This window comes from Styela clava, chromosome 13 (genome assembly GCF_964204865.1).
Source record: "Styela clava chromosome 13, kaStyClav1.hap1.2, whole genome shotgun sequence".
NCBI lineage: Eukaryota > Metazoa > Chordata > Ascidiacea > Stolidobranchia > Styelidae > Styela > Styela clava.
In genome coordinates this window covers 6918511-6941686 of record NC_135262.1, presented here as the reverse complement: position 1 = coordinate 6941686, position 23176 = coordinate 6918511, and the positions used below count along the sequence as shown (strand labels likewise).

Genomic DNA, 23176 nt, shown 5'->3' with positions numbered 1-23176 from the left:
TCAAAAAATTTTGCCGACCACTGTGCTAGTCTAGTCAGGTATACATTAATCAAAATATTTAACTATTCCGAATATATCATGAAAAATGTTATTACCGGTAAACTTTTCCCAAATTTGGTTCAGTTCAAATTCATAGTTAAAAAGTAGAATTATAGAGCTCAGTAACTTACATAATTGCGACATTGTCTCTGGCTTCTATGACTGAGACTCACACTCACCTTCAACAATTCGAGTTCTTCAGACAATTCTTGATGAGTGGCTTTCTCAAGTTCCAAATCAGTAGATTGGGATTCTTCAAATTCTTTCAATTTTTCTTCCAAAGCAGATTTTTCTGATTTCGCTTCATTCATTTCAAATGTGAGATTTTCTTTCGATTCTGTCAAATCTAGGATCTGAGTTTTCAAATCTTGGATATTTTCTTGCATCTTGCTTTCAAGATCCACAGTATTTATCTTTTGAGAATCTATAGAATCCTTTAGATTTTTCATCTCCGAAATTTCAGACTCTAATTCTCTAACTTTATTTTGTGTTGCAAGAAGCATTTTTTCAAGGTTAAGATTCAAATTATTTGCAACTTCCAATTCAGATGTCAAAGAATCTTTAGAATCTCTCAAATTAGGATTCTCATATGACAACTCTTCCTCTTTTTGAATCCTACCAACTTCCTCTAAATTTTTCTCCTCCAGTTTTATATTTGAATCCGCGATCTCCTGCTTCAAAATTTCAACTTCTTTTTCAAGAGCATCTCGCGATAAAGCAGATTCCTCCATCATGGATGCTTTGTCTCGGATCATATCAAACATAGATTTAAGTTCTGAATCCAGACTAGATGACTTCTCTTTCTCAATTTCAAGATCTGTTTGGAGAAGAGCAATTTCCTTATTCTTAGAATTCTCGCTTTCTTCATACTTTTTCAGCATTTTGCTCAGTTCATCCAGTTGGTCCTCCAGATCTGATTTGAGAATCTGTAAGTCATCTTTTGTCTTTCTTAACTCTGAAATCTCCTCTTGAAGCTTTTCATTCTCAGCGTAAGATTCATTTTGATTGGTCTTGAGTTCTTCAATCATTTCTTCCATCGATTTGATAGATTCCTGCAAACAAGCGCATTTTTCTTCCAGGTATACTTTTTCACTCGTCACTTCCTCTAGGTTGAGATTCTCTTGGATCCCGAGCCCTTCTCTAACTTTGTCAATTTCAGAATCCTTTTTCTCTAAATCCTGTTTTAATTGTCCAATTTCCTCCAGAACTTTTTCTCTGTCTTGCTTGATTGAGTGAAGCTCTTCCTCTAAATCCGTTTTTGTCTTCTTCAAATCAGTAATCTTAGCATCTTCTTTCTCTAAACTTTTGCTCAGATCGAGAAGCTGACGTTTTAGCTCAGACATCGCCTCCTGCTCAGAGGAACATAGTGTTTCCAGTTCTGAGATCTTCAAATGAGCTTCTTTCTTATGTTTGAGAAGTTCTTCAATTTCTTTATCTTTCAGCTTGATTTCTGAGATTCTTTCTTGTAATTCATCCTCCAGGTTAGGAAGATTTTGAGTCTTTTCATTGTTTTCATCCTTTTCAACATCATTTCTTTCATTTCCAGAATTATTGAGTAGAATTTCCTCATCTCGAGAAACATCCTGCTTTTCATAGTCCGTCTTTTCATCATTCAATTTGTTTTCCAATACTTCTTTCATTGCTTCCAGAGAAGCAATTATTTCAGTTTTCTTTTTAATCTCTGCCAATAATTCCATTTCTCTTTGTTCAAGATTATTTTTCATTACTTGTGATTTTTCTTCTAATTCAGTAGTTTTTTGTTGAAAAACATTCAACTCAGATACCTTCTCTTGCAATTGAGTTGACAATTCTGATATTTTCTCGTCAAGATCTTTTTGAGAACAATTCATTCTTTCAATTTCAGCATTCAAGTTCAGAATTTCCTCATCCTTTTGTTTCAGCGTTTCAGATGAGAAAATCTCATTGGATTGATTTCCTTCACATATCTCTTTCAGCAACTTTTCATTCTGTTCAGAATAAGATTGAATTTCATTACTGAATTCTTCTTCTTTCAGTTTCATTCCTTCTGTCAAATCATGAATTTTTGATTTCAAATTCTCATTTTCTTGTTGTAACCCTATATCAGAAGTTCTGAGAGTATTTCCTGCCTTCATAGATTCCAGAGAATTCAGTAATTCAGCAATTTGTTCATCTTTTTCATTGATTTGAATTTTCAGTTCTGCTACCTGATCGTAAAGATTGTCGATAAGTTCTTGATCTAAGTCAGCAGCAAATCCAATTCCGTCATCGTCTTTATTACTCACTTTTCGTTGAGAAATCTCTTGCTGCAAGGATTCACATTTCTTCTCAAGACTATCAATTTGTTGTCGACAATCTAGAATCTCGCTCTCTTTTTCTGTCAAATTGGACTTCAAATCATCCAGTCCTTCTTTTGCAGTCACAGATTCAGATTCGGTATTTTTTGATAGGTTTTCTTCCAGGATCTTAATTTCATCATCTTTTTTCTGTATCACTTCACTCATTTCTATGATAATCTTTTCGTGATTCTCTTTCGCATCTTCAAGAAATCTCGAAGCCTCTTCTTTTGCCATAATAATTTCCTCCAGTTCAGATTCCAGATCCGATATTTTATTCAGCAATTCTTCATTTGTCACAGAAGATTCCTCCGTTTCCTCAGTCTTTTCATCATTTTCCAATTGATTTTCAAAAGAAGAAATTTGTTCATTTTTCAACTGAACTTCTTTCTCTAATTCTTGCGCTCTTGCACGCAACATCCCTTTCTCTTTTAAGGAGGCATCATATTCCTCTTGGAGATTCTTATAATTTACTTCTACATCTTCTTGTCCATCCTTATTCTGCATCTCCTCCAGTTTATTAGACAGGTTATCCCGTTCTTTTTCAAGGTTTGAGACTTTTTCAATAAGAGAATCCTTTTCATTTTGAAGATCCCGAAGTTCATCCTGTATTTGCAACATCTTATCTTCAGATTCTACTTGGAGATTATTCGAAGGATTCTCTTCATTTTTTAGAAGTTCATCTTGAATCTTAGTCTTTTTCTCATTTTGCAATTGTTCAATACTATTTTGAGCTGCACAAGCTTTATCTTCCAATTCACATTTTAATGTGGTGAGTGAATCTCTTTCCTCTTGCATCTTTGAGAGTTGCTCCTGCATGTTCGAGATCTGGACTTCACATTCCTTTTTCTCGGTTTTTTCAGTTTTCCATTTTTCATCCATATCCTGCATCCTATTTTCCAATTCTTCCTTTTCTGCTTTTAATTCATACATTTCATCCTGAATTTGTCGTAATTCTTTCATCAATTCCTCTTGTTTACAATTCTCTTGAGCAAAAATTTCTGATCTTACATCATCCATGCCTTGACGAGCAAGATCTAATTTTTCCTTAACCTGATCCAGGTTTTGTCGAAGCAAGTCATTCCTATTCTCCTCATCTTTGAGCAGATTCTTACTCTTTTCCAATTCCTCTCTAAAAGATTCTAGTTCAGTAATCAGCAATGTTTGTTGGTTGTTCACTTGACTGAACTTCTCTTTTTCTTTCTCTAAAAGCTTGGTAAGATGATTAAGTTGGTCTTTGAGCGATTCAATGTTTCGTTCATCTTCCTGGATCTTAGATTCGGCATCCTCCAGATTTGTTTTTGTAGATCCAAATTCAGCCTGAATCTTTTCGTATTGCGATCTATATTCTTCCTCTTTTTCTCGAACTTCCTTAAGAGATTTTTCAAGGGCAGAGATCGTTTGTTTTGCAAGATTCACTTCATCCTGGAGAAGCTTTTTCTCAGAAGATATTGAAGAAAGATTCTCAGATGATTCTCTTGTTTGTTTTTGAAGATCAGTCTCCATCTGGAAAAGTGATAAATATCAATCAGGTAACAATAAAAAGTCTAACAACCTTATTAACAAGAATCCCGAACTTACTTCCCGTAATTGTTTTTGTAATTCCATAATTCTGTTTCTCATTTCAGACGATTCCTTTTCTCTCGCTCTCTGTCCTGAGACTTCCTCTTGACGAGTTTGTCTCTCCTGCTCCAGAACAGCCTCAAGACGAGTGACTTCGCCTTGTAAACTGATGACTCTGACGACTTCACTTTCCAATTTTTTGTTTTCATCTGAAACAAACGATCGCTTTGAGTTTTCGTAGCGGCTTTTGACTACTTTTATCACCCTTGAAAGTTTACTTTGTGGAATTCATAATTCTGACGCCTAATTGAAAAAATATATCATCAAAGCCTATTTTAGACCTACCTTGAAGTTTCTTATTCGCCGTGGCCAAATTCCCAGAGGTTTGCTTGGTCAGATCAAGATTGAGAGACAATTGTTTGATTTTGACGGCCATTTTATCAGGATCCATCATTTGGTTGCGGGGAATCACAGATGTTTGATTATTGTGTACGTTTTCTAGATTTTTCACCTTAAAAATAAGAGATATTTCGTTCAGGTTGGTTTTTAAAAGCGATATAAAAAGTGAAGTGAGCTTAATCACAGTGTAGCTAGTTCTTGTGATTCCCACGGCTGCAAAATTAAGGAAAACACTTAACCTTAGACACTTACCCTTAATATGTACCAGTTTAGCGTTAGGCCATAATTTTATTCCGATTTTCCTTATTTTAGTTCTATTACGAGTTCGGGGACTGTATGTGTTAGCCAAGTCATGGCGAGTCAAATTAGGGAATTAGAGAAAAGATTGAAATACAACTCTTTTTTTCTGGCAACAACAGCAGGCAGCTAAAACTTCCCACAGTCCAGAAAATCTGGAAAAATTACTGATATAAAAAAGCTTCTAATCTTTTAATCAGCATTTAATAATTCAGTATAGTTTCAGTAGCTCTTGGCATATTATAAATCACTTGTGATTTTGCTCAGAGATGAGTCTTTCTTTATTTCAGAAATTGTGAGTGAGTACGTGCTTTGAGCAAATTCAAAGGCGCTCCAGAAGTATGTGTACCAATATGGAGATAACTAATTTTGTTCGCCTACTTTACATCAAGTTGTGTAAAGGAACTGAAGCCTACGGACAGGGGGATATTCACTTGTCTAACACAGACAGACTCCGCGAATTCATATTAGAACTAAAATAAGGAGAAGAAAATCGAAATATAACCCTAACCTGCTACACACACTACGGGAGTACCAATTCAAAAGTTTTTGACATTTCAGTAATTGTCGATAACTTTGCTCAGCGATGAGTCTCCTATACTTCTGAGTGAGTGCATATTAAAATGATTCGAGCAAATTCGCTTAAAAAAAACTCACTTGTTGCTTCAGGAACTCACATTCTTCTGTCATTTTATCACTTTGTCTTGTCGCAATATCTTTCTCAACATTAGATTTGCATAATGATGATTGAAGATCACTTATCTAATGCAAAGCAAAGTAAAAGAAAAATATATTTTATTGAATATTCTTAGAGGATATTCAGCAATTTATCAAATCTTAGTCATGATTAGCCAATACAATTGAAAATGGCAGTCAGACTGTATTTAAAAATTGCGATTGCAAAATAAGATTAAGTCGCACAAGTTTAATCACAAATTATCAACTGTTAAAAATACGAATCAATTGATGAAAGATAATAGCGGTTCAGATGCAATTGGAGAGCTGCTTTACGTAGCTAAAACTAACATATAATAACACACAAAGAGGGATATTGGATAAATTCAGTTACAACAAAACCTAATGATTGGTTGGTATTTCGAATGAAAAAATAATATATTCAAAATTATTGTAATATACTGTAAATATCGCAGTTTTGTAATAACGATTTTTTTTTTTAATTTGGCACTTGCATCTGCACAGTCATCTGTAAAGCCCATTTTTATACTTGCATTAAATTATTTATACCTAGTAAAACAAGATAGATATAAACAGATAGGGCAGACAGACAGACGATGTAAGCAGACAAACGATACCTTTGCAAAATTTGTCGCATGCACCTGCCATTTCACAAGCTTGCATTAAATTAATTTAGAAAGTAAATCCAGACAGACTTAAACAGACAAAGCGGACAGACAGACAAAAGGAGGGAGACAGACAGACAAATATTATGTTAGATAACTCATCTGCATCTGTACAGTCATTCGACAAGGTCATTTGATATGTGCATTAAATTGATTTAGCAAGTAGGACAAGACAATTTTACACAGACAAGGCAGACAGACAGACAGACAGACAGAAAAGAATGTATTCCAATCAATACAGTAATGGGCGACAACCTACTCAAATAAAAAGACTGTATTCTAAAATTGAACACTAACTTTAGATAACAATTCGTTAATCTGTTTGTTTGACAATTCTCTTTCATTTGCAAATTCAAGAGTCGATTCTCTTCTTTGTTGTTCTGATCTTTGTAGCAATCTTTGTTGATCTAATTCACGATTTGTTTCAGCAAGCAACGCTCCTTGTGCATGCTCCGTCTTGGTATGGAGTTTCGAATAACTAGAATGAAACGTAAAGAAAACTGGATGACTTTGACTGAAATTCATTTTTCAATATTTTACAATTATCTTAACACTTACAAGACCAGCATAAGTCATATTGACTGAAATCAAACCCATTTAGACCTCTAATAATGGTTATTAAAACATTTTATTCTTGCAATGTGAAAACCATAAAAAAAGACACTCTCAAAACAACTCACTTTTCTCTCATCTCAGACAATTCTCTTCTCGCATTTGCGAGTTCTTCTCTGAGTACCTTCTCAGTGCAGTCCTCGCTGAAAGAAGTTAGGAAAACATCTTGCTGTAGTTTTGCAAGTTCCTCCTGCTTCCCGACTGCCGCATCCAAGTTTTCTTGCAAGATTCTAATATTTTCATCCTTCTGGGAGAGAACGGACTCCATTTCATTCATCTTTTCCAGTATAGATGAATTTTGAGATTCTTTTTCTTGCAGAAGATGGGTGAGAGAATCTAGCTTGCTTACATCCTCATCATTTTTAGCCTCATCCAGATGTGTTTTCGATACTTCTAATTCAGCATCTTTTTCACAAATTGCTTTTTCCAATTCCTCAATTTTCATTTTCATCTCAGCAACATGTTCAACATCTTCTTTTAATATTCTAAGCTCTTCCTCCAGCTCAGAGATTCTCTTGGATCCTGCTTCACACTCTTCGAGAATTTTCATCTTTTCTGCAATAAGAGAATCTGCTTCCTCTAACTTCGATTTGAGACTCTCCAAGTTGAGGTTTTTCTCCAGCAAAAATGTGCTTAGTTCGGAATTTTCATTAGTTTGCTGAATTGAATCTCGCTCCAGAGAATCAATTTGAGACATCTTGGAAACTTTTTCCTGCAAGAAAAACGAATTTGAATTAGGCAATAGGCCTATAATTAGTTAATGAATCTAAACAGTCCTGTAGTCGCAAGATTGAAAATGGGCAAAACTGATATTATATTTCCTTCCAAGTTCCAAAACACCACTGCGTAGCGTTACTCGTCATCGAGAATTTTCCATCATTCATCAACATATAGGTTATTTAAAAAATTACTTTTATTACCTCACAAATATCAAGTTGTGTTCTAATCTCTTCTATTTCGGCATTAGAGGATTGCAACTTCCCATTGAGATTCTGTATTTCAGATTCCTTTTCATCTAATTGGATCTTAAGCTCATCTAATTGAGAAGAATCCTGAACAGCGACTGTTTGAACAGAAAAGTAACACATATTCACTTTAAGCAAAGTCCTTATGTAAGCCTCCACTGCAAAATGGGGGAGAATTTTAATTGAATTTTGTTCAAGAATAAAGATAATAAAACAAGGCAATACATGGTGTATAAGTATAATTTATAAATATAGTGTCCAAAAAATTTCGCCCGGTTTTAAAAAAAAAAATTGAATCAAAAATTTCTTTGTCTTTGTTTATTGATAGTTCCTATTGTGCATGTGGCTTTCATTTATCATACAATAAAATTTATTTTAACTTATAATTGTCATTACTATAAAATTTTTGAAATTCTTTGGACACACTGCATATAAACCTATTCACTGGATACAAGTAGTGAGAGTCCCTAAATTCTGAGGATTGAGTCGAGTACATCACTGAGTGAGTTAGTTTCAGTGGTGGTTAGTTGATGATGAGTAAGTAACATTATTTTGGTAAGAATTCAAATATCAAAATTGTTGTTCATTTTGTGTAAAATTCACACAGTAAATATAAATATTGTGCTAAATTTTATTGTAAATCTTCAAATTTATCTAAATTTAGCTTTAAAATAATTTAAATTTTCAATTGCCAGAAACCTAACTGAATCACACGACAGAATCCTTACTACTAATAAACTATACAGAAAAGGTAGGAATGTAGGAATGACTGATGAAACCTCAATGACAAGTAGAATATTAATAATTGTGATGTCATAATTATGACCATTTTTCATACAATCAGCATTTCACCTATCAGGAACATTGAAATAATCAAGTATTTCACCTTCTTGTGGAACATCACTGCCCAGTTGATTGTAAGCATTCTGCAATTGGTCAGTCAGTTCTTTTATTCTTCGTTCATATTTATCTTTAGTTAATTCAGCCATTGTGTCGAAGCTATCAACATCTGACTTAACACGTTTCAGTTCTTTTTCTAATTTTTCCTGATAAAAAATGAAAAATTCATTCATTTTCAGGATTCTAAACCCTCTTTTTCCGCTGGTTACAATCGGCTTTTTGTACCATTTTATAATATGTAATGACCAGTTAATCAAACGTGCAAGAAACGCCCCCAATATCTCTTTAAAAAGCTTATTTTCGCATCTTCCTACTAAAACGCTCCCAAATGACGTAGCACAAACCGTCCGACCATAAAAGAGAAATTTCAAAAAATTTTGAGAATGAGTTTCTCTCTCTTATCGCTGCGGTGAACACGTGCTACACAAAACGAGATTTCGAGAGCTCTCCGGAACGAGCGATACGTAACCTTTGCACAAAAACCAGACTGAGCTTCGCAAGTGAAACGCGAAATAATCAATGTTATGTGAGAGCAAGTTTACGATAGTTGTCTGGAATCTTTGTTTGTTTATTATGTGCGCGAAATTGTTTCCCGCTCGTTCAAATGACTTATCTTTGAAATAATGACAAATTCTTTCGTGTATCTCTGAGCTTTGAAACACCTACACAAATAAAATTCACTTAGTAGTAAAATAAAAAATTTACAAAAAAAAAATGTTGACGGATCAAGCATGGATCATAGTTGGATGCCTAAAATGATTTTAGTTAGTGCGGAAATACTTCACAAAACATAAATGTAAAATAGCCCGAAAATAACTATTATTGTTATATTATGACCAAAAATGGAGAAGTACAAATATATTCGTCATACGGAAAAAAAGAGTTAAAGAATATTTTCCCCCAGACCTTTTATGTCTTGAGAGAAGGTGGCCATCTTGGATTAACTGGTGAACTATCAGACGCTTGAACCTGGGATTTCTATCCTAAGGGGGAATCAAGCGTCACAGAATAGGCACATGAGTGAATGGATCAAAAAAGGTTGAGAATGACTGCTTTATTGGATAATAAACCATCACTTCTGGTGGAGTAAATAAATACGAAAAAATTCAATACAATTTCCGGGCCATGTTCACAACACGACGTAAGTACTTCTAGTTGGTGTGACACAACCATTTTTGCATATGTTAGTTCTAACTAAGCCCACTCGACTAGGTCATTCAAAAATTAGGTCACTACGACGGCACAGTACGGTAGTAAGGCCCTCCAAACTATACTCGCTGTCGCCCAAGACTCGCAGATAATCGCCTGAAATTTAGCAAGCTGTTTCTCTCATTTTCTCGTTGTAACGACTCCGATATGAGTTAGATCACTGGCGTTAGTGAGTTCGTTATCGTCGGTACAGATGCCATTTCGGACGATCGTAGCTATACTTTGGCAAGCTCTGTTAAGTGATTGTGACGTAATTTTTAGATAGCATAGCCAAGTGGGGGTAAGGAATAGCATGTGCAAAAATGGTTGTGCCACGCCAAATAGAAGTACCTACGACGTCGTTTAGTGAACATGCGCCCAATTATCAATAACTTACAATTTCAACTTTCTGTGAATCCACTGTAGTATTAGCAATAGCAAGATTTTTGTTTGATTCTTGTAACATAACTTGAGCATCTTCAGATGATTTAAGCAAATTACAGATTTCTTCTCGCAAGTGTTGAAGCTCAGCTTCTAAATCCTAGTATTAGAGAAATGATTGAAGACAATTGCAGAAATTTTTTACAAATAGTTGTCATGAAAACAGGCCTAAGAAAAACATACAGTCATACAGGGTTCTAATTCGAACAGATGTAATGATAAAAAAAGGGAAAAACAAATGGTTCTCAAACTATTGACACATTCACTTTATTTAATCCAGGACATAATGCACTGAAAAGAAAATTTGACTTCATCAACCAGGAATAGTCTTACAATACGTGTATATTCAGTTGATGCTAAACGTGAGATTATTTTTTGTGCATAATAAACGATATTTAGTTTTCTTCCCAATAATAATTTTTAAGATTTTATCGTTTTATGACATCTTTTAATCCAGAATGTAGAAATCATTTTTTAAGAAAATGGATTGATATTCCGCAGCGCAATCTAAATTAATTAGCAACACACACACAACACTGACAAAGAGAATGGTAAACATAAACCTGTGAAGTAAAAATGGTAAAAAGAACCTTATCAGTAGTAGTTGTTTGTGTATCAGAACTGTTAGAATTATCATTTCGAAGTTTTTCTATTTCAGATTTCAGTTCTTCAATTTGTTCTTGTAAGTTTGTAATTCTCTGAAGATTCTCTTTCTGTAAATGAAGTGAAAAAAGATAAATTTTAGCATTATAAAAACAACCAAATTAGTTTTTAAACATCTTTTCTTATATTTCGAAAACTACTCTGCGGTTAAAATTAGCATACCATATCCGGTACCCTAGTAGTATGTGTGCCAGGTTAGGGTTAGGCCATAATTTTATTCCGATTTCCCAATTTTAATTGTATTACGAGTTCGGGGACTGTCTGTGTTAGCCAAGTAAATATACCCCCTGCCTATAGGTTTCAGTCCCTTTACACAACTTGATGTAAAATAGGCAAAGAAAATTAGTTACCTCCATATTGGTACACAAATTAGAGCGCCAAATTTTCAATATCTTTCAGAATTTACTTTATACATAATAATTTACGGCAAAAACTAAAAAACATAGATTAATAAGATATACCTCTTCTTCAAACAAGATTTCTTTTTCAGTTTGTATAAATTCTTCATGTTCCTCCATGACAACAATTTTCTTTTTCAGTTGTTCACATTCAGATTTTCTACAGATGGATATATCATAAACCCGTACAAGGGAATGTTGAATCAAGAGGAAATTTATAATCAACCCAAACTTGCAGATTTGAGTTGAAAAAATATAGACCCAACCCTGACTTGAATTTTTCATCAAATTGACTGTGAATCCACAGTCCAGCAGATAACCATTGACTTATTAAAGTACCTATTTCCATTATATTGCATAATTTTTATTTTATTCTAAATTTTTGATGAGAATATCCATTTGATAAAAATTTTTTCATGAAAGTTTTGTCGACAAGGTGATGATAATCTACTTACAATTTTTCAAATTCTGATTTGAAATCATCGAATTCCATTTTTATTTGGTCTCGATCTTCGATCAAGTTTTCACAAGCCGCAAGTGCATCATTCATTGATTTCTCCCCAAACTTTACAGATTCATCCAAATCTGCACGTCGGTTTGGTGATTTCATTAATTCATTTTCAGCTCTGAAAAAAGTAAAATAAAAATTTTCACTATCCATTGGAATATAGTTTCATGAATTTTGACTTGCGAAAATATACAAAATTTGATTCGATTGATAGGAATGCTGTTATGCCAGGGGTCAAGACTTTTCAAACTGGGAGTCCCAATCCCCCGGCAGGTCACGAAAGGTCTCAATGGGGGTTGAGGAATCACCGCCGGGATTCGATCTTTTGTGCGAGAAAGCCGACAATATGCAAGTACATGCACTGTATTGATGGCGTTGTCAATTTTATCATTTCTTTTCTGTATTATTAAGTTTTTCCCTCATTTTTATTCTATTCCCTGACGGTCACGTAAAAAATATTTGACCTGTGCAAGGGGTGGGTTGCGAGGAAAAAATAACACTGTTATATTCGATGAACCAATAGCTCTCAACACTCTCGTGATCACCTGTAACTTTGCTTAGATATCAATCTTTGAGTGAGTGCGCATGACCTTGCTATGAGAAATATCCATAAATAACAATCTTAGGCAAAATATTTCTCTTGCACAAAAATAAAAACAAATACCTTAATTTCTCAAGCTCTTCTCGCAATATTTTACAATTATTTCTTGCATCGTCTCTTTGTTCCATTAGTACTTCACATTGACCGAGAGCTTCACCAAACGTCTTTTCACCAACTTTAACAGATTCATTCATTGTTTGACTTTTGTCTGCAGAATTCTGTTCCAGAGATCTTGATAAAAAAAAATTTTGATGTCAAAAACAAATCGAATATTCAAATCGTCTATATTTTCAATTCTTAATTTTAGGGAAAATGTAGAATTTTTCCTTGAGGGCCGCATTTGGCATTGTGAAAAGACGAAAAAAACATATTTATTTCCGAGACAAAATCACCATTATGATTATAATAAGGAAAAAAAATCGTGAACAAAGATAAAACAGAGCCACAAGCTGTACACAAGCTGAAGTAGACTTTTAAAGTGCATTAACATAGGAAAACTCATCTCATTGACCAGATGAGTGACCAAAATTATGCTTCATACAGCTATGATAAGAGAATTTCGTGATTTTGAACGATGTTTTTACAGACTAAAAGGGTGAAATTTAGGATAGGATGGAATTTACAGAGAAGAAGAAAGCTGATAAAATGACTTAATCATATGGGGAACCAAGGTATTTCGTCCTGTTACCAGTCCATGTTGGATAAGGGATTAGTAAGTAAGTTTTATTGGATGCATTGTATTGAGTTTGAAAAAGAAAATTATTTTTGACTTCTCTTTATTAAAATACTTCGCTGAATATTGCTTTAGATTTTGATTAGAAATCAGATTATCAGTTTTAAAGAGCACTCACGTATTTTTTTGTGATACCCTCAAATAAATTTATTTGAAATACGATGACACGAGGCCTCTCCGTCTGCTTGGAAACAAGTTTACGACAAAGAGGCGCCGAAGTACAGCCAAGATCGCCATGGCGACCAATTTATAACCCTGTCCCGCGGAAAACCCAGGGAACTGTGCTAAATTTTTTCAGAAATTAGAGATTACTTCACCGAAAAATGTAAATTCTGGTAGTAATTGAATTTTTTGATTCAATTTATACATCCTTGAGTTTTCAACTTTTTAACTTAAAAACGGGTAATTTACTTACTTTTTCTGTTTAGAAATTTCTTGATCTTTGTAAACAATTTCTTGTTCGAGTTTTCCAGTCTCGATTTTCAGTTTTTCAATATCCATCAACAATTTTTCGTTTTCAGTCGCAAGAACTGTAAAAGAGTGGATTTTAGTTGGTGCTTGAGTGGCGAAGTGATTAAAACGTTAACTATACTGGCACTGGAAGCACTGGAAAATCTCAGTTTCAAGTTTTCTTCCAAAAATAGTAGCTCTTCCCAAAAAAAGCATCTGCTTCACAGATCACCGCCTTGTTCAGAGTAAATATGTGAAAACGTTATATAAAAATCTTGTACATTGAGAACAGTTTTGAGTATCTTTAAATCATTCTGGATTTGCTAATTTGATAGAATTTAAACGCTGATAAAACGCCATCACTCTGATCATTATTTCCTATCAAATCTACCGAATTCCAGAAAGACAATAGCAAAACTACAACCTATCTTATATTAGATGAAATTTGGAATGCGAGACCTTACAAAAATCTGGTGATGATTTCCCAAAAACGATATCAGATTTATAACATTTGCCACATTAAATAGTCACGCAACCTGTTGAGTATAGTGTTGCGAATATTTTTTCAATAACCTACCAGAATCTTTTTTTTCGCTTTCCAGTTGTTTCTTGAGATTTGCGTTTTCCTGAACTTGTTCTTCCCACATCTTAAGAAGATTCTCAATTTCTTCATCTTTATTTGTAGAATCTTCCTCTTGGTGAGATTTGAATCCAGATTTTTCTTCCTCCAGCTTAGATGTAAGAAGAAGATTCTTATGTTTTTGCTCCTCCAGTTCAGAATTTTTTTCATCAAGTTCAGCTTTTGTGGTTTTGAGTTCGTCTTCGAGTTTGTTGACATCAACGAGAGCAGTCTTAAGGAAACAAGAGAGCAATGCACAAATATTCAAATATGGCCTTCGTCTATCACAGGGGTCCTCGAACAGACGCTACTGTTGTCAAATTTTATTAATGCCGTTATCGTTTCTTTGGACAATTACAAAATTAGCCAATCAGTATTTCAATAAGTAAACGAATAGCTCGCAGAGCCCTTAGGTTTTCTCGCGGAGCCCTGGGGATCTGTATGGAGCACTCTGAGAACAGAGTTTGCTTGAAGAGTTTGGACAGTCGAGCAACAGAATAAATAGTTCTCAACTTTCATTAAAATAAAACAGCAAAATTCTTGGTGCAATATTACGTAGTATAGGATTCAAAGAAAAGTTCGAACAAAATAGAATAGATAGAGATTTTTTTGATATTTCCAAACAACCGCAATCCCCCAACAACAACAACAATTTAGCAAATCAGTTCAGAGGTCCTCCTCATTTCCAATTATGAATGTTTGATACACCGGTCCATCCAGAGTCAGATTGAAGCTTTTCAGCAAGCTATGCCATTAATGGAGATTTTTTTTCAGGTGATTTCAAACCTTATAAAACCATATTTCTCAAAAAGATGTGAAATTATAAAAATATGCTATATAAGATAGAAATAAAATTGTTTGTCATTGGAATAAATTTGTCATACTCACGGGGGAATGACTGTTATTGGCAAAAGTTGCTTCCAATTGAGTTTGAAGAACAGAAACCTAAAATGATTGAAAGGTATTAGGTTAGGATGTGTCGTAAAACTAACACAAAAATCACCAAATTTCGACATTAACATTAAAAAACTTGTTTGGTTGGTCTCGTTCCCTCAGAAAGACTTTTGATCATTTATGGGATACGTAGCTCTCAATTAGTGGAGTCGAGGTTTGCCAAATTTTTGCCGAAGGGAAAAGTCATAATTTCGAACACCCGGAGTCATAAGTGAAATTTTTGAATTCCACGGAGTTAGGTGTCAGAATTTCAGCCTTTTAATGATGATAAAAAAAGTAAATTTTTTTTTACAGTTTCTCAGAGTTCAGAATCCGAGAAAACTAGGTTTGCTCATAATATGACTGACAGACAAACAATACAAGGGAAGTTAATAAGAATTGATTATGCATCGATAGGACTCCAAAAAATTAGCATAACTGTCCACCTTACCTGATTTTTATATTGTTCTAATTGAGAATCCAAAGATTTTTCTTTCTCTTTAGCATCCTTGTTGACCTCCTCTAACATAGATTTGAGATATTCAATAGAATCTTGTTCTTCATCTGCTTTCTCCTGCAACTTCCGATTCTGACTACAAACTTCTCTCAACTGGTCGCATAAGTCCATGTTTTCATTCCGCAAAGCTGTGAAAAAAAATAGGCTCTGATCAGAAAAATATGTATGAAGACTCGAAGAGCAAAAATAACCAGGGGAAAGCGATCACGCCAAAAACAACCTAAATATTTAACAAAACAGTACATACTCAAACAGTCAAACATAGGACAAATTCACGTCCGATAACGCAAAATTACCAAGATAACGGAAATTTTTTTGTACATTTGTAAACACCGTGAGTTAGAGGATAATAAAGTTTTTTTACGTCCCGTGCTCAGGCCAATCAGTGCTAAATGTACCCTATTTACTGTTACTGATCTCACATACAAGACAATATAGACATTTCTATTTCTTGTTAGTACATTCTTATTACTGCTGGTCGGTTATCGCTTCCCCCACCATTAATGCATCTAACAAATAATGATACCCCCGTAGTATGTGTACCAGGTTAGGGTTAGGCCAGGGGTCGGGAACCTTTTTGGTCAAGAGAGCCATAAAATAAACATATTTTCAATTGCATTTCCGTGCGAGCCATATAACATTTCTTCACTTAATCAGGCCTGAAATGTTTACTCAAAAGTCAACACATACAATGTCAATATACATTTAATGAGATTTCTGATGCTGCATGTAGTCGCTGCGGGCCTTGAACGGTTGCTCACTTGCAGCCCAAGTTGAAATCTACGGTACTCATCACCCTTTTTCGTTTAGGCATCTCCGTAGTGTTTTTAAAACTCTATCGCTTTGTGATGTCACAATATATGTTCCAGAATCCCCTTGTTTGTCACAATGCCTGTCTGGTGATTATCTTACATAACATAGACATGTGCTGGGCGCGCGTTCTCAAACGTATTGGGAATTTTCTGCCAAAATTGGCTATAAAAGTGTTTGAAATTTCGTAACAATAGTAAGCTTAGTCTTAGAATATTAGATTTTTCTGGGAGCCATATGCCGTCACCAAAAGAGCCATATATGGCTCGCGAGCCATGGGTTCCCGACCCCTGGGTTAGGCGATAATTTTATTCCAATTTTCCTTATTTTAGTTATGAGTTATTAATTATGAGTTCAGAGACTGTCTGTGTTAGCCAAGTGGATATCCCCCTGTTCATAGGTTTAGTCCATTTACACAACTAGGCGAACAAAATTATTTATCTCCATATTGGTATACATACTTCTGGAGTGCCGAAATAACCGGTAACTACCAGCCAGTCTTACCTATCCTATTTCAAAACTCCTGTAAAATTTGGGTGAACTTGAAAGAAATGATCGAACCTCTGACATCAGGATTTGAGTTTTCCCACTGACTTTCTCTTCGTACATAATCAGATATTTTCAAATTTTGATCTTTAATTTTTGATTCTAGTTTTTTTTTTTCGTCCTCAATTTGATTTTTCTCCTCAATGACGTCGTCGAGTGTCTCACGTTGAGCAGTAATTTCTCCCTGCATTCTCATCATTTTGAGATTGAGCGATTCTCTCTCCTATAGGGTATAGAAAATCATTACAAATAAATTTCAAATGTGGGAAGTATAAAAAAATATAGGCTTTTCCGGCTGCAGAGCCGGAAAAAATTTTCAACCTCGAATTCTAATCCGTTTCTAAAATGGCTCTGGCTCCAACTTTCGACTTCTGATAGACAAAAATTTTATTCGTAGCTTCTGTGTTAGATTTAACTGTGTTGCCATAGGGTTCTTGAGTTCAAATCCCATGCACACCCCTTTAGCCAAATTGTAATAAATTGGGTAGGGAATGCCCAACAAAAAGATTCCAGTTCTCTAAACTAGGGGTTCTTTAACTTTTTCTGTTATTGAGCCCCTAGGGAGTTGACTATTGTTTACGAAGCCACACACTAATTTATAAAAATAAAAATAAAAAAACGCATTGTTACTTACTGATTTATTGTCATTAGTAAAATAAAAATTTTATTATTTATGTTATTGCTTTTTTGGGCAGTTACAAAATTAGCCAAGTCAGTATTTTAATAAGTAAACGAAAAGCCTGCAGAGTCCGTAGGTTTTTTTCATATGGGCTTTTCTTGTTTGTAGCAAAAGATGCAAATAAGCGCAATATAAAACATAAAAATACAGACCTGCAGGTGTTTATTTTTTGCAGCTCTCACTTCTAATAACTCGTCTTCTAAATCTTCTTGTCTTTTCCTCATTCTCACAACTTCATCTTCTAAGGTTTCAAATTTATCGCTTGCTTCATCAGCTCGTAACTTCGATCCTGGCGTCATCGGCTAAAAAGAAGGCCAAAAAATTAACATCAGCCAAAATGAATGATTAGGTAATTTTGCGATCAAATTTTCTGTAAGTTTTTGCTTTAAAAGTTTTATTGCAGTTTTTCGAATATTTTTCTCCGACGTTTTTTATAATTCGGTTTAAAACAGTTTCTCTGCATGCAGCAATTTCTATATGAAGAGCTCATTTAAAATATTGGCTACAGGACGAATACCAACCGAGAAGAGTGAAGAAATCAGAACAGAAAAGGGAATAAAGAACTGAAAAAGAATGAATTATCTTAAATTACGACTAATAATCCATATTTGTCAGTGAAAGAATTCAGGAAAAATCTGAATTGTTGAAATCATTGACAGATATTCTTTAAAAGTTAATAGTATTATCCAAGCTTATATTTTCAAGTTGTAGAAATGGACTACAATTTAAGTATGCCCAAACAATGTCATGCACAATCAGGGATGGCCAAAATTGAATTATCAACCATTCGGAATATTACCGAATGTGGAATATATATAAATTAAATTGGATCTTGTTTATGCAGAAATTAATACACACCATTGTAAAATCAAAAAGAACTTAATTTCAGTGATGTAGAATAGTGGAAATAAGCATCGTTTTGGGTGGTTCCCTATTTCTATAAAGTGTTAGTTGTCGAATGAAGTTTATTTTTCTGCTATCTATTAGATGTCAAATACTTGAAATGAAAAACCATCAAATGTAAATAAATATTATAAATCATTCCTAAATTTCAGAATCTACTATATCAAATAAAACCAATTTCAAATGTATTTAAATATTGGGCTCGATGCGTTCCTGGCAGTTAGCAAATATTGTTAAAAGTTAGTGATTTGATTTACTCATATTTTCTTAATTAGTAAGTTATTTTTATAGTGAGTGACGGCTATTATTTTCCACTATACAATATACAGTTACAATTAAAATTATTCATGACACCGTTAATTAATATCTGTCCTCACTTTTGCTTTCTTTAAAATAGAATGTTGTTCCTGAGAATACGATATATCAATAACAATATTATTACACAAATTTGTTCAAGTTTCAAGTAAAAAAGGCGAATAAATTAATTATCATGAACTGGTCTCAATGATTGCTACAACTAAAAAAAATTGCTATTGTTAGTTTTATTTTATTCATGCTTTATATTTACTTTAATTTCTTGTTGAGCTGATTTCTAAAGAATAGAGAAAGACAAAAACATGAGTTAATTTTAATTCAGTGATGATAATGTTGTAAGAAAGGCTGTAAAGTTGAATTTCAACAAAGATGATAATTAAAGTCAAATTTTTTTTTGTGTAAACTCAAAAGCATTAAGTTGTTTAAGCATTCTCAACGATTAAAGAAGGGTTGCACTTCTCGTAGTGCCCATATTTGAAGACAGCCCCATAAACATTAAGTCAAAGTAGATGCCCTTCGAATCCTAGTCTAGAATTAAAACGAAAGAAAAAATGTCTCAATTCAAATAGTTGAATTTTATGCGAAATCATTTAAACTTCTGTACTTACTGTAGTTGTTGGTAAGTCAAAAAATCGAGCTCTTTTTTTAATTGGTTCATATTCAGCAGAAATTACTGTTTGATCAAGTTTTTGATAAACTGAAGAAGAAAAACAAATTATTTTTTATAATAAAATTAGTTGTGACAGTATACCAATTTATACCTGACACTATATGAAAACGATTAGTAGTGTTTCGTACGATCAGGTCACTGATACTCGAGTTGGACTCGACGTGGTACTCAACTAACTGCCAGTGAGACTTTATTTGTAAGTAAATAGACTCAAAATTTGGATAGTATGTTGACTCGAATTGACTTCCTAGTCTGGGTTTGGGGTCTCATACCTACCGTACTCAATATTTTGTACACATACACAACAGCTTAATTAAGTCCTCAAAATTTGTATAATCCTCAATGAGTTGTTTGGAATCGCATTTGGAATCAAGTATGAATTTCACCCATCGAGTTCTTATTTGTCAAAATTTAAATATTCAATACAAAATTGAATCAAGTCATTTTGTGTGCAGAAATGTTCTAACTTATAAAATTTTCTATTTTTATACAAAAAAAAAAAAAAACAGAAAGTCGCACATCATTTACTGACATGTTAATACTAGAGATGTACCGATACCACTTTTTTCGCCGATACCGATACCGATCCGATACCAACTAAAAACGCCGATACCGATACCGATACACCGATACTACAAAAAGGCTGATACTACCGATATTCCGATACCAATACTATGTAATTATTACTTAATTAGGTGTGCTGTGTAGGGCAGACGGGTTAAAACAATGGTCTTTGAGCGTTGTTCATAGCACACATTATTTTAGATCGAAAAAGGGATCTATCACATAATATGAATTTGATGTTTGGCATCCAGATGCTTTAACTGATTAAGATACACGCTAGTAATCTCGGTGTTCAATTAGAAAAATCCTGAGCCGGGATGTCCAATTCGAATTTATTGTTAATATCGCGACTTTGGAATATCGTTATTTATGTTTAAAAGAATATCGCCCACACATTCTAGCGCCGTCGTCCTACGTTCAAATTAAAAGCATTTTACAAATATTTTATTTTGTGATCAATCGTAATCATCGCCGCAATAAAACAAAGCCAACATGAAAGAATATCAATCAGCACCGACAAGAAGAAGGCCTACTCATAACCGTCGAGGAGTTTTTTTTACTTTACTATTTTATAATATTTTACAATTGCTATCATATATTTTGAGACAATCTAGTCTAACTCTAGGCAGTCATGTCAAAATATCTATAAAGAAATTGTGTAGTTAAACAAAATTAAAATTAATACCTGCGTAGACTGATAATTGTGTCGGAATTTAGTTTATCGATATCGACGGACTAAAATGATAATAAATGATAGTCGTAATTGACGACAAACAGTCAGAATTTATATCCGTGCCAAAAGTGCATGTGCCGTTATTCAGGACCCCAATTCCACTGTATGATTTAAAACTGGGCGCCTACTTGCTTTTTGTTATATGCTGTGTTGATATATTTCTTCATAATTACTATGTAATATCAAAAATGTCAATATAAAAATTTGACAGCAAAAATAGCCAAATTAGTTAAGCTAGTTTGACTGATAAATAGCTAAAACAGGTGAATCCTATTCCCTCGCGGGGATGGGGACAAGTATGGCTCATAGCTCACGATCTCTCCAGACAAAAAATAAATTGAAAAGTAGTATTCCAACTTATCTTTTAAAACATTCTGGTAAGGTAAATATAAAGGTAAGGTAAAAAGGTAAATATATCGGAAATATCGGCCTTAATCTAACCGATACCGATACATGGCCGATACCGAAATAATGACCGATATTGCCGATACCGATACCCGATACCGATACATCGGTACATCTCTAGTTAATACACTTTCATAACTTCGATCAAAAATGCTTCTACTTCACCTCTTAGTGAAAGAATGGAACCCTAATTTCGAGCAGATGACGAATTACATTTACTAACTCGATACTCACAAGAGGATTGATTCATAAGAGTAGCATCCATTCGTGGTGATCTAGGCGCAGCAGCAAGTTTACCAGGACACCATGTCTCTCTTCTTATGGCTCTCTGGCGCTGGAAAGTTTATTAATAAAGGTTGTTAATAAATAACACTTATTCATATAATTCGTTATTTGAATAACTAAAATGACGATTCATTACCAATTTGCTACACCAAGGTGAGGATTTTGGCATGAAATTTTCACAAGGGCTTTGAAGGGTTTAAATTCGCAAAAGCTCTGATTCCAGCCATGAAGACTATTTTTACCTCAAAGCTGAGCTGCAGCCCCTGCTCTTTAGCCATTGCCATTATTTGGAATGACCACTACCATGATCGACCTAAATGCAACTTCGTGGCAGTGTGACTCAAGACCATGATGAAAGGAATTGAAATTTAAAAATTGAACTTTCAACTCGAACCTTTTTCAAAAAGTATAGACGAAAATTACAGATTATCATTTTTATGTAAAGTATTAGAAAATTTGTAAAAAAAAAACACTTAGATGGTTGAAAGCTGCAGTCGCAAATATTTCTGGTAGCTCCAACTACTATAGTAATAAGTTTGACTTAAGCTCCAACAAAACGTCACGTCTCCTGCTCCCCAATTATGGTTTGGTAACCGCCGCATGGGGCAACCGCACCCATATTTAATTTCGAACATTTCTATATAGACTACGATAATACCTTTGAATCAGCAGGCTGTGTTGAGACTAGAATAATATTTTTCAATGTCTGTATTTTTTCTTCTTGTTCTTTCTGAAGTTTGTCTTTCTCTTCCAACATCGTTTCAAGCTCCGCAGTTTGTTTCTTACCAGAATTGAGTTGAAGCTAAACGATTGGTAGAAGGATATCAAGACTGATAGAAGAACCAATCAAAAGCCAGAATTTCGAATATTGTGCTAGATAATTGTTTGTGCTCCGCAACACAGATTAACATAATCTGAATTTGGTTACGAGAATTTTAAACAGGACTCGTAACCAACTAGACTTCACTTAGTGATTGGCTCAACTTTGAACTAGGAGACTCCGATGACCTGTGACTGGACTTGACCTACTACGGCCTGCAGTTTAAAAACTTTCGGCCAACACTGGTTTCTTATAGCCTTGTTCTGAGCTTCGTTTAAATAAAATCATTAAACCCAAACATAAAATGAATTATTTTTACACAAAGAAAGTAAAATAAAATGAAATTAATACCATCTGTATTTTCTTTTTCAACTGATTGATTTCTCTCTTCTGCCTGTACAACAAAGCTTCATCAGATAAAACTTCATTCACGTGAGGTTTGTTTTTGATCTTCTTAGCACTGCTAGCGAACTGTTAGAAAATATAAGGATTATTGTAAATGAGAAGTAATAAGTAATTACAGATTTATCAATTTCATTTATGGAGTTCCGTTTCCAGTAGAGAAATTAACAAATACGTAGCGACAATTACGTAGTTAAATGCTGTCATTACAGGGATGGCCAATACCGAATAGTTCACTATTTCGAATACATTCGAAATTATTTTTTTCGAATATGAAATTTCGAATACTTCGAAAAAAAAAACACTAATTGAAGCTTATCTAAATGTATGTAGGAATTTCCATACAATAAGCAATGGCATAACTGCTATCTACAAGTTACAACCTAGCTATATTACCAGGCATTTCATATTTGCAGATTATTGCAGTATATATTTTATATACCATGAGTCATAGCAACAGAATTAAATTAATACGGCAATAGTGGTATCGGCGATGGATTTGAATATTTGCGCAACACAAAATCATCTTAGTAAAACGATAA

General features: G+C 34.0%; 1 protein-coding gene across 2 annotated transcripts in view; it reads right to left on the bottom strand.

Annotated features, from left to right (window-relative positions):
* Positions 1–23176, bottom strand: part of LOC120333254 (uncharacterized) — a 40402-nt gene that overhangs the window by 10459 nt on the left and 6767 nt on the right. Inside the window, exons 10-33 of one of the 2 annotated variants that reach the window (XM_039400624.2) lie at positions 22584–22703; positions 22071–22214; positions 21362–21461; positions 19364–19452; positions 19009–19032; positions 17690–17839; positions 16874–17081; positions 15437–15630; positions 14941–14997; positions 14011–14284; positions 13399–13513; positions 12314–12481; positions 11597–11767; positions 11205–11301; positions 10671–10793; positions 10037–10180; positions 8438–8597; positions 7507–7649; positions 6655–7298; positions 6272–6452; positions 5271–5375; positions 4263–4428; positions 3936–4126; positions 219–3860 (exon numbers count right to left, since the gene is read on the bottom strand). In XM_039400624.2, coding sequence (XP_039256558.2) covers positions 219–3860; positions 3936–4126; positions 4263–4428; positions 5271–5375; positions 6272–6452; positions 6655–7298; positions 7507–7649; positions 8438–8597; positions 10037–10180; positions 10671–10793; positions 11205–11301; positions 11597–11767; positions 12314–12481; positions 13399–13513; positions 14011–14284; positions 14941–14997; positions 15437–15630; positions 16874–17081; positions 17690–17839; positions 19009–19032; positions 19364–19452; positions 21362–21461; positions 22071–22214; positions 22584–22703 — 7410 coding nt within the window. The remainder of the gene's footprint in view (positions 1–218; positions 3861–3935; positions 4127–4262; positions 4429–5270; positions 5376–6271; positions 6453–6654; positions 7299–7506; positions 7650–8437; positions 8598–10036; positions 10181–10670; positions 10794–11204; positions 11302–11596; positions 11768–12313; positions 12482–13398; positions 13514–14010; positions 14285–14940; positions 14998–15436; positions 15631–16873; positions 17082–17689; positions 17840–19008; positions 19033–19363; positions 19453–21361; positions 21462–22070; positions 22215–22583; positions 22704–23176) is intronic. The other variant, XM_039400625.2, reaches the window with a different exon arrangement.